Source organism: Colobus angolensis, unplaced genomic scaffold (genome assembly GCF_000951035.1).
Source record: "Colobus angolensis palliatus isolate OR3802 unplaced genomic scaffold, Cang.pa_1.0 Scaffold68, whole genome shotgun sequence".
Classification (NCBI taxonomy): domain Eukaryota; kingdom Metazoa; phylum Chordata; class Mammalia; order Primates; family Cercopithecidae; genus Colobus; species Colobus angolensis.
In genome coordinates, this window is record NW_012120487.1 from 7,193,470 (window position 1) to 7,204,598 (window position 11,129).

Consider the following 11,129-nt stretch of genomic DNA (forward strand, 5'->3'; position numbering starts at 1 on the left):
TGCATCCATCAACCTGTCATCTAGGTTTTAAGCCCCTATTTGTCCTGATGTTCTCCCTCCCCATACCCCCACCACCAACAGGCCCCAGTGTGTGATGTTCCCCTCCCTGTGCCCATGTGTTCTCACTATTCAGCTCGCACTGATGAGTGAGAACGTGCAGTGTTTGGTTTTCTGTTCCTGTGTTAGTTTGCTGAGGATGATGGCTTCTAGCTTCATCCACGTCTCTGCAAAGGACATGATCTCATTCCTTCTTATGGCTGCCATTTTCAGTTTTCAAAACTCAGAAAACTGATATGTAAAACCAATTTTATTAATTTCCAGTGGGGACATGTCTGTCTCCCTCGACAAGAGCCCTCCCATCAGGCAGATCCCAAGTCTCTCTTTCAGAATATGGGTTGCACACTTCCTGATCCTCAACCTCATGTTTTATTTTTATTAAAAAGAAATTTTTCAAGACAGGGTCTTTGTTGCCCAGGCTGGACTGCAGTGGCATGATCATGCCTCATTGCAGCCTCAACCTCCCAGGCGCAAACGATCCTCCCACCTTAGCCTTCTGAGTAGCTGGGACTACAAGCATGCGCCACCATGTCCAGCTATTTTTTTTTCCCTATTTTTTGTAGAGACAGGTTCTCCCTATGTTGCCCAGGCTGGTCTCAAACTCCTGGGCTCAAGTGGAACACTTCCATCTCAGCGTCCCAAAGTGCTGGGATTGTAGGCGTGAGCCACTGCACCTGACAAGCTCACTTTTAAAATACCCCACAGAGACTCTGCCCTGGCCAAGGTATAATTACACTGGTAGCTGGAAAGGCTTCTGGGCTCGGGTACCATAGACTGTGTTTGGGTCCCAGTTCCAGCACTGACTTTGCTGTACGATTCTGGACAAGTCATTGCCCTCTCTGGGCCTCAGTTTTCTCATCCATCTAATGGAAATAATCATCCTTGCCTGCCTGGGCGGTGTGAAGCTGGAAAGATAAGCAGAGAAGCAGCTCATTCAGGCTCCAGGACCAAAATATAGTCCCTACTTCCAGAAAACTGGGCTGTTTAGGCAGGCAGCTGGGCATAGAGTGGAGAGTGGGGAGTGGTGGGGTGGAGAGCAGGGTGAACAGATAGAAGATTGGTGAGGAGCCCTTCAAGCTGCTCTTTCTCCAGATCTTCTATTCTACAGCTTGGAGTTTCCTGTGGTGGCTTCCCACCGGTAGGATGCCAGATATCCTGCTTCATGTGCTGTGTCACGTGGTTAAACCAGCAGAGCCTGCGGGGTTAACTGAACTGGGGGAGATGCTAAGGTTGCATCCAAGCCCAGTATATCTGCCTTAGGTACCAAAGGGGTAGGAAGTGGCGTATGTTTCATGTATGTGCCATCCATGAAGGCTAAACTCAGCTTGTCATTTAGTTCCCAGACATATCATCACTCCAAGGGGTGACGAGATTAGGATCCACAAGTCCGCCTTGGAGCAGTTAGCAGATTTCCTATGAGTCGCCCCAGAGACAGGCATGAAATCATGGAAGTAGATTCCTTTTCTCTTTGTTTATGTTTTTGTTTTGTTTTATTTTTTTGAGACAAGGTCTCACTCTGTCACTCAGGCTGGATGGAGTGCAGTAGTATGGTCACAGCTCACTGCAGCCTTGACCTCCTGGGTTCACACAGTCCTCCCAACCTCAGCCTCCCTAGTAGCTGGGACTATAGGTGTGCGCCACCATGCCTGGCTAATTTTTGTATTTTTGGTAGGGACAGGGTTTCATCACCTCACCTGTGTTGGAAACCACCTAACATGGTAATGAGCTCCTGGTCATTGGAGGCATTCAAGCAGAGACTGAACAACTTGAAAGCAGGAGAGAAAATTCCTGTTCAGAAATGATGTGTAGATCCCATTTCAAAGGCTCCTTCCTGCCCTTGTGAACTAGGATTCAATTTTCATGTGCAGGGTTATCAGTGCCATTCCAGCCAGCCTTCCATGCTGGCCTGAGTAGCCCACTCAGGGTCCGGGACAGGCATACTCATCGGACCGGTCGGAGCAGTGCTGTATGTGGTCGCGGCAGAGACGCCTCGGAATACAGTCGCAGTACTTGAAGAAGGTTGAAGGACAATGCCACCACCCAGGGCCACAGGGTGGGCACACAGTCACTGGGGAGACAAGAGCCAGCAGGAGAGCAGTTGCTGTGTCCTGGAACGCTCTGTGCACCAGGGCACTCCCTAGTTCTGAAACCTGCCGTAGCTCCCCATGGCCCCAACCCATCTGACATGGGTTGAGTGTGTTCCTAGTTTTCCTGCAGCAGAGAGAATCTAGACTCCACAGCTCACAGGCTATGTGACCTTGCTCACCCTGTCTGAACCTGTTTCCTAGTGTGCTCAAGCTTGTTATTAAGCAAAGGATGTCAGGCAAAGTCCCAGGCACATGGTAAAGACTGCAATATGAATGGGTGCCCTTCCTTACCCTAAGTCCAGCCACACTTACCTGCCATGACTCCCTGAGAGTGCTCCTAGCCTTCTCTCCTCTGCTCAGGCCTCTGGCATTCCTCCCCACACACCCAGCCTCTGCCTACTGAAACCTGTCTATTCTTGGTCTTCTTGAATGCTACCTCTTCTAAGAAGTCTCCCTTGATTCCTCCAGGTCCCCAGCATCTCCTTTTGGCATCAGCATGATGTAAGTCCTGGGGGTAGGACACATACATGCTTGATTCCTGATGTCCCCCACCTGAATCTGATACCAGGTGTGTTCTGAGCACCCCACCAGTGCTCAGAAAATGTTTGTTGATTGACCACTGGGGAAGAGATAGAGAGGAAACTCTAGGGCAGCTATAGGACTTGGGACTTGGATCAGGAGGCCTGGGTTCACACCTGAGCTCCCTTCCTGTCATGCACTGTACTAATTTTCTCTGCTCAAAGCCTCAGTTTACTTACAAACAAATTGGGGCCAGTGATTCCTGCCCTGCTTTCCTCACAGGGTTATTGGGAGGTGCAGAGATGATGGAACCCCAGGTTCAAATCCCAGCAGGGTCACGTATGTACTTCTTGCATGACCACCTTCTGGGACCCAGTTTTCTCATCTGTGCCCCTGCAGGCGACTTCCCCACTGCAGAAGAATGAGCCTCCAGAAAAAGTCACTTGGAGTGGTAGTGAGTACCCCACCGCCAGATGTATTCAAGCAGGGGTAGAAAACTCCTTCCTAGGATGCAGAGAAGGCATGCAAAGGGGAGCCCTAGAGATTCCCTGGTCACCCTTTGCCCTCTGGCTCCAGCCCAGCCTGTGCCCAGACCCCTACCTGGGCTCAGTTCATCCGAGCAGTCCCCACAGTTGTTAGTGGTGTCACATTTTTGGTCTGAGTAGATCCAGGAGGCTGGGTCTCCACAGTGGGCCACGAGGAAGCGGGGGAGGCTCTGGGGCACATCTCCTGGGACAGAGGAGGCAGGAAGAAGTTCACATCTGGTCACAGCTGTCCGAGGGTTATCTGGAGAAGGACTGGCCGCCCTGGCAGTTGCCAAACTCAGGATCAGTGCCCATCCAGCCCATAAGGGTACAAGCAGAAGGTTTCCTGGGGAGGCGGCGGAGTCAGAGGGAGAGGAGAGCTCCGTCACTGGACAGAGGCCCAGAGAGCTGCCCCTCCCTTCCTCAGTTCCTCCCCAGCCATGGTTGTTCCTGCCCCACACCACTGCTGATACTATGCCCCTCCACAAAGAGCCTCCTTCATACTATCCAAAACCATTCCACTTTCAAGTTCAGGTTCAGGTTCCATCACCTCCAGGAAGCCTCCTCCAACTGGAACATCACAGGAATAAATGTGGAAGTCTTACAGTTGGGCCCCGGAGCTCAGGGGATGTAGTGTTCACACACCTTGTAAGGCAGAGTCTGAGGACCTTTCTTGAAAGTACGTTCTGTTAGGCAGCAGTGTGATAGGGCTACCAAAAATTCACACAAACTCAGGCCACACCACTAGAGGTAGAAAACCTTGGGCAGGGAGGGAGCAAGCTTCTGTTCCTTAGACTGCCCAGACCCAGCCAGAAGGGCCGAGGATGTTTCTGAGGCCTGTCCAGGGAGGGGCACATGGGCAGTTGGTATTTACTCTGTGGAGCATTGATGGAGTGGGGAGGGCCAGGAACTCAGTCACAAGGGGGCTGACTGTGACCTAGAGAAGGGGATGTGGCCTAGACAAGAGAACCCTCATGGGGGGCAAGGGAGTAATCTTCAAATCCATGCAGCGCCACTATGATGGGAGGGATTAAAGCATGGTCTATTGGGGCAGGGTTGACAGAAGGACAGAGTTGGAACCAATCAGGGAGGAACCACTCTGGGAGGCAGCTCTAAGTTTGGGACAAGGAAAACCTTCCCATGGAAAAACCTTCCAATCCTTGCATCTCGGGGGTGCAAACGGAGGCTGGGTGGCCTCGGTTGGGCTTGCTAGAGAGGGGACTGGGGATGAACTGGGGCAAGGACTAGATGTTTTTGAAATTGCTTCTCGTCTTGAGGGTCTTTGATGCAATGACTCTCCCTCCATGAGCTCCCCTACCCCACCCACTGCACCTCTCCAGGCTCTCTCTCCCCTGTGGAGTCAGGCTCCTCTCTCCTGAGAACGTTCCGGTGTCTGAGGTCTGGGGCCAGGTCTTCCCATTCATTCATTTGCTCATTCATTCAGCAAGCCATTCTGAATACCCCTCTGTGCTAGGCGCTGGGGCCCCGACATCAAGCGGACTGGGCCTGCAGTCTGATGGGGGCAGCAGATGTGCCAATTGAGTGACAACCAGTGTGACGAGGGCTGTGACACAGGGAACCACAGGGACTGTGGAAGCCCAAGGAGACAATTTAACCTCGTGTGGGAGCCAGGGAAAGCTTCCTGGAGGAGGTAACACTTGAACTCTGCCTTGAGGGATGAATACGGGTTCCCTGGGAGTGGAGATGCACAGGGTGAAGGCATTCCTTCGTGGGGGCACGTATGTGTGTCCCTGACTGGGACCAGGTCGGGGCAGGCGTTCCTGGCTGAAGGCACTGGAGCATCAAAACCAAGGGGACGTGAAGGTGCCTGGTGTGTTCAGGGATGGCTGAGCTTCAGTATGGCTGCAGAGAGAATTAGGGTGTGGGGGAACCCCTGGGAGGGGCAGCACCGAGCGGGGACTCACGGCACAAGCTCTCATCCTCATCCTCGCCGTGGGTACAGGTGCGAACGCCATCACAGACCCCACTGGCTGGAATGCAGCTCCTCTGGTCATGGCACAAGAAGCCTGTCCTGTTTGTCAGTGTTATACAAGCTTGGGCTCCTGAATGGGTAGGGGAAGGCCCTGGAGGGTCAAGGGTGGTGCTCACAAGGACAAACCTTCCTCACCTGAACTCCACCTAGGGCTGGCCTGAGGGGCTGGGGCAGTGGGGAGGATGAACCCAGCGCCATCAATGGGGTTCAAGCCCCAGCTCTACCCACTGCCGGCTGCCTGATCTTGGGCAGATGACCTGACCACCTTGAGTCTCCGGTTGTCTGCAACATGGGGATCATAGCACACACCCTGTGGGACTGTTGTGGGGATTAAATAAAAGCATCTCTGTGAAGAAACATAGAACAGAAAATGTGAAGAACAAGTAATGGTTCTCTCCTGTATTGAAAACTTATTTACAGTGTCACGGGAAGCTTCTGAGGACAGTGTTCAATTCAGTGAAGTGGTTGTCACGGTGGAGCTCCTGGTATGAGGTTAGAGTGTCAGAAGCAATATACTTGGGCTGGCTGGAGGGCCATGTGTCATAATTCCTTCTATCTGGGCACAACTGCAAAGCACTTTCATACTTTATTCTCTAGTTCCCCAAACACCCCTGAGACACGTCATCATTGGCCCCCCAGATGGGAGGAGAAAAGGAATACCCACTCCTAGGGCTGCCACAAAGAATTAAAAGACGGAAACCTGTGGACAAGGAAGGGGAGCCCCTTGGCCCCATGTGTGTATACGTGTGCATAATTGGGGATGGGAGCCGGTTTGTGCATTTGTGTTTGTAAATGCGTGAACCACCTCTCAGTCCCTGGGCAGCCTCAGCTACTGTGGGTGGGGGGACGGGGGAGCAACTCTCAGAGACACTCATGTTGACACAGACACACACACAGATGCACACACACACGAACACATGCTCACACACACACAGCTGCACCTACATGCACACTCACAGATACACAGACAACAGATGTGCACACATGCACTGACACACACATGCTCTCACACAGACATCAACATACATACACAGCTGCATGCACTCATAGACACGCAAAACACACAGGTACGTACACGGACTCATGACTGCAGCTGCTCATGTATTCGCATCCACCTCAGGGCCTGTGTTCCTGCACAGGCAGCGGGAGCGCTGCGAATCTCAGCCCCTGACCTTGCCTCAGCCCTCTACACCCACCCTGCCCGGCTGCAGAGCCATCCTTCAGAAACATCCACCTGGTGACACTTGCCCCCAACTTAATCTCCTTTCTGTGGCTCCTGGACTATGACCTCCCTTCTCGGTGCAGCCTGTGAGGCCCTTGGCCCCACTTGTCACTCTAGCCCTTCCTGCACACTGGCCTCTTGCAGTGTCTTCTTCTCTTCCTGCTTCCTCCCACCCCTCAGGGCTCCACACATGCTGTTCCCTGTTCCTGGGATGCTTTTCCTGGCATCCCCCCACTACTAATACCCATTGTGCCTACCCTGACTCCTCAACGGGGCTAGACTCTCAGGGATCCCAGGGACCCTGCTGTAATAGGTATTCATGTCCAGACTGCTCTCAGAACAATTATTAGCTCCACGAGGGCAGGCACTGTCTTGGGGTTGTTCACCCCTGAAGCTGGGGCTGCAGGCATATATGGGATGTGGTCCTGTCCCGCGTGGTGGAGACGGACACACAGATGGATAGCACCACCCCAGGGTGGCCAGACCAGGGGAAGAGGAAGTGTAGGGACTGTGGGGCTGAGAAGAGGCTTGTAACCCAGCCTGGGGGTCTAGGAAGGCATCCTGGAGGAGGTGACATCAGAGCTGGGTCCTCTCAGTAACCATGTCACAGATGTGCAAATGGAGGCTCAGAGACTGGTACAGTCAGTGTGCACAGGTGTCTTTGTGTGCACCTTAAGGAATTTGTCCAAAGTCACCTGGTAGAGAAGCCAGGCAGGTCAGGGCTCCCTCGTCTCTCTGTGCCCCCCCATGCCCTTCCCACCGGGTCTGACCCACCCTTTCTTGGCCGCCCTGACCTGGGGTGCGTGATGGGAGTCCAAGAATGGTGACCAAGGCGATGAGGGCGGCCAGAGTTGCCAGGAGGAACAGCAGAGAGGCAGAGAGGCAGGCCCCGCAACGCGAGCAGCAGAGGGGGCCGCAGCCTGCTGTGTGTAGGGGAAACAAGCCCGGGGGTGGTGGTGATGGGGGGCCAGCACTGGGAACAGGGAGCCCCCTTCCCGCCATGCCCGCTGCAAGCAGCCCCTTCCCCTACCAGGGTGAGCAGAGCAGGGATGGCTTCCCTGGAGGAGCAGCTCCCAAGCCCTCCGTGATGCTCTTTGTTCTGCCTGTGGGCCCACCCCACTAGATGCCACCCTGGCCGGGGGCCCACAGGTGACTGAATGGCAGAGGCGGACAGCCTCCTCTCCCACCCGCCATCAGGTGACCTCCTCAGGACACAGGGAAAGATGGACGCCTGGCCTGTGTGTCCAGCCCCCACCCTGGGGCAGAAGCTCCATTAGGCCCTTCATAGCCATGGTCTTTATTTTTCAAAACAAACTTTTATTTTATCAATGAGGAAACTAGGGCTCAAGAAGAAAAGATTCAGGTCACCCTGGGTAGAGCTGGTGTGTGAATCTACACCTGTGTGATGCCAAAACCCGTGCCCTTTTCACTATCCCAGTTGACTGTCCATTCTGGAGTCTGCCGGGATGCAGGTTGGAATCCCAGCTCTACCACATCCTCTCTGGGCCACACTGAGTAAGCCACTTCACTTCCCTGTGCCTCAGATTCCTCATGTGGAAAATGGGGACCACAGTAGCTACCTTCGAGTTTGTTGAGAAGATTAGAATTTGTTGAGTTAATGTGTTAGAAGAGTGCTCAGCACATAGTAAGTGGTGAGTATGAGCTGTTATTATTGCTTTTTAAAAAATTATTATTTTTTATATTTTAGAGATAGGGTCTGGCTCTGTTGCCCACGCTGCAGTGCAGTGGTGTGATCGTAGTTCACTGCACCCTGTAAGTCCTAGGCTCAAGCAGTCCTCCTGCCTCAGCCTCCCAAAGTGCTGGGACAACAGGCGCAGACCACCGTGTCTGGTCTGTTATTGCTTGTTGAGGACTTACCATGTGCCGTGCCTTATTCTAAGCGCTATGGAGATAGCAGTGACGGGGACCTCCCTACTTTTGTAGAACTGTACTTTAATTCTCCTTTAATTCTCTCCTGCTTACAAAATAACAAAAGAAGGCTTTACTGAGGACCTCCTGGGTGCCCTGCCGTGCAGCTTGCCCTGGTCCTTGCCCTCTGCAGCTTGTTATTGCACTTGGAAGGCAAGGCATGGACATGTCTGAAGGAGCGTGGGAGCTACTGACCTGCCCAGGCCACAGGTACCTCAGAGACAGGGGCAGGAGCAGGTGTGATTCATCCCTGTGACCCTAGAACCCAGTCCAGAGCCAGGCATGTGGTGGGGGCTTTTGTTTTTTGCATTTTTGGGACGGAGTCTCGCTCTATTGCCCAGGCTGAAGTGCAGTTGCATGATCTCGACTCACTGCAACCTCTGCCTCCCGGGTTCAAGCGATTCTCCTGCCTCAGCCTCCTGAGTAACTGGGATGACAGGTGCCCACCACCATGCCTGGCTAATTTTTGTATTTTTAGTAGAGACGGGGTTTCACCATGTTGTCCAGGCTGTTCTTGAACTCCTGACCTCAGGTGATCCGTCCGCCTTGGCCTCCCAAAGTGCTGGGATTATAGGTGTGAGCCACCGCACCGGGCTTGGGGCTTTGTGAACACTGTGAATACGCTGACCCAGGGGCCCAGAAGACAAGGGAAGACCCCCAGTATGGGCCAGTCCAGGTTATTTCCAATCCATTCACATTTCCAATGCAGCGTCCTCAGAAGCAGAGTGGGATTTCCACAGGCAGGTAAGGGGAGGGTGCAAAGAGAGGGCATTCCAGGCAGAGGGCGTGGCAGGAATAAAGGCCTGGTGGTTGCAGGTGGGGGAGCACAGGTGGCCTGGGGTGGTGGGACTCCAGGATGGATGTGCATTGGGAGGGGAGACAATAGCAGGAGAGGCAGCATAAATCTAAAACCTGTCATCCCTACAGCCCTAGCTGGTGGCTCTTTGGCCATCAGCAAACTGGGTAAACTCAGGTAACCAGGGAGGCAGCGTGACTCCGGGCAGGGAGAGGTGTCCTGATCAGCCAAGCAGCTTCTCAAATATTTGTGCAGCACAGACCATGCGCAAGGTGGGGCAACGGGAGAACCCGCGGAACCAAGGCTCCTGCCCAGGTGAAGCTGTTGCACTTCAAAGCCAGAAAGCCCTTAGGTGCCAGTCCCCTTCCTGGACCGATGAGGAAAAGGAGGCGATTCTTTCCACAACCGCACCCATCATGAGTCAGGACTTGGAAATAAACAATCACCAGCTTGGAGCAACAAAAGCCCTGGGGCTTTGTAATCAGAGACACCTCAGTTCACATTTGAACCCTGGCCTCTGACCTCCCGGCTGTGTGACCTTGGCCTGGTTACCCAACTTCTCTTCGTTTCAGCTGCCTCATCTGTTATTGCCCCATAACAGGGTCCCTGTCTCAGAGCTGTCCTGAGGATAAAGGGATCATGCGGCACCAGGCCCATAACTGGGGTGGGATTCTTTACAGCTGGTATTTTAATCCGCCTCTCTGAGTGTGTTTCCTCATTGATCAAATGTGGGCCAAGCCAAGGCATATACAAAGCTCAGTACGTGTGTGTTTCTTCCTTCTTCTGTTTTCAGAAGGGTAAAGAGAACTGTCCTGGTCACACCGTGGGCCAGTGGCACATAGTAGGGCTAAATAAAATGTGTCACTTTATCCCTCAGAGGTAAAGAGAATTGCCCAGGTCACCCACTGAGTCAGGAATTTGGTGCTGGTTCTTTCCCCTGTGTTAGAGGAGAGCACTGTATGCAGTTTGATGCCTGTGAGGTAGGCAGCACACAGTAGGTGCTTAATACATGCATGTGCGTGAAGAGAATGAATAACCCTATTAAGCAAGTGACTGTCAGCATGGCTGGCCAGGAAGCTGGGAGCAGACATTAACCTGCAGGCAGAGGTCTGAGGGAAAGTGGGAGCCTCGAACCCTCCTCATGCCTCTATAGCCAACTGCCAGCTTCAGAGGAGCCCCACAGGGCACTGGTCCCGGGCCCTCCAGTTCTTTACCTTCCCCTCCAGGGTGGGCTTTGGGTCCAGCAGCAGTGTAGTCATTCTCTCCCTGCCCAAGAGAACAGAGTGACGGGTGGGCTTAGGTGAGGTGAGCTCCAGCCTCAGGGAGGCAGAAAACAGGGTTTTCAGAGGGGTCACTGAGAGAGTCTTAGGTGGAACCACAGGTCCCTCACACCCCAGCATGCTTACACCCCAGATGCTTCATGCCCGCTTCCTGTCTCCACACCTTTGCCTGCACTGTGCCCTCTGCCTGGAATGCCTTTTTCTCTGCTGTCCCCCTGACAAATAATCATCCTTCAAACCAGCTTGGGCAGCAACTCCTGGGTGAGGCTTTTTCCCTGATACTCTCCTCCCCAGTAAAGCTGGCCACTCTCTCCTCCCATCCACCCAGCTCCTCTGTTTCCACACTAGCACTTGCCACCTGGACTGTAAAGCTGTGTCACTGGTAGGGTCCCCTACACCCTGGGAGTGAGCCCCGGGGCAGGCCGGGGGCTGATTTTCCTCCGTGTCTCCCATGTATGCCCACTCTCTACTGCCCACTCCTCATCCCAAGCTTTGCTCTCCCAAGACCAGGAGCCTGGTCAGGGCAACTCTTACCTGGGGACAGCTCTCACCTGGGGACAGCTCTCACCTGGGGACAGCTCTTACCTGGGGATAGCTCTCACCTGGAGACACCTCTCGCCTGGGGACAGCTCTCACCTGGGGGAAGACCTTGTTCATGTCTTCAGCTTCCAGCTCCTGGCCAGGGCTGTGTGCAGAGAGCTCAGCACGAGTTCCCTGCCTTG

General features: G+C 53.7%; 1 protein-coding gene across 4 annotated transcripts; it reads right to left on the minus strand.

The window, feature by feature from the left end:
* Positions 1-289: 289 nt before the first annotated feature.
* On the minus strand, positions 290-11,129 carry LDLRAD1 (low density lipoprotein receptor class A domain containing 1). 4 transcript variants are annotated; one of them, XM_011926323.1, is made up of 6 exons: positions 11,044-11,129; positions 10,342-10,393; positions 7,197-7,325; positions 5,113-5,250; positions 3,264-3,392; positions 290-2,125 (listed from the first exon to the last, which is right to left on the minus strand). In XM_011926323.1, exons 1-6 carry the CDS (start codon positions 11,062-11,064, stop codon positions 1,977-1,979), a joined length of 618 nt encoding a protein of 205 aa, XP_011781713.1. In that variant the 5' UTR covers positions 11,065-11,129; the 3' UTR covers positions 290-1,976. The 4 variants fall into 4 exon arrangements, with proteins under 4 accessions (XP_011781713.1, XP_011781716.1, XP_011781714.1 ...); XM_011926326.1 differs by lacking the exon at positions 7,197-7,325 and having other exon boundaries at positions 5,113-5,219; XM_011926324.1 differs by lacking the exon at positions 7,197-7,325.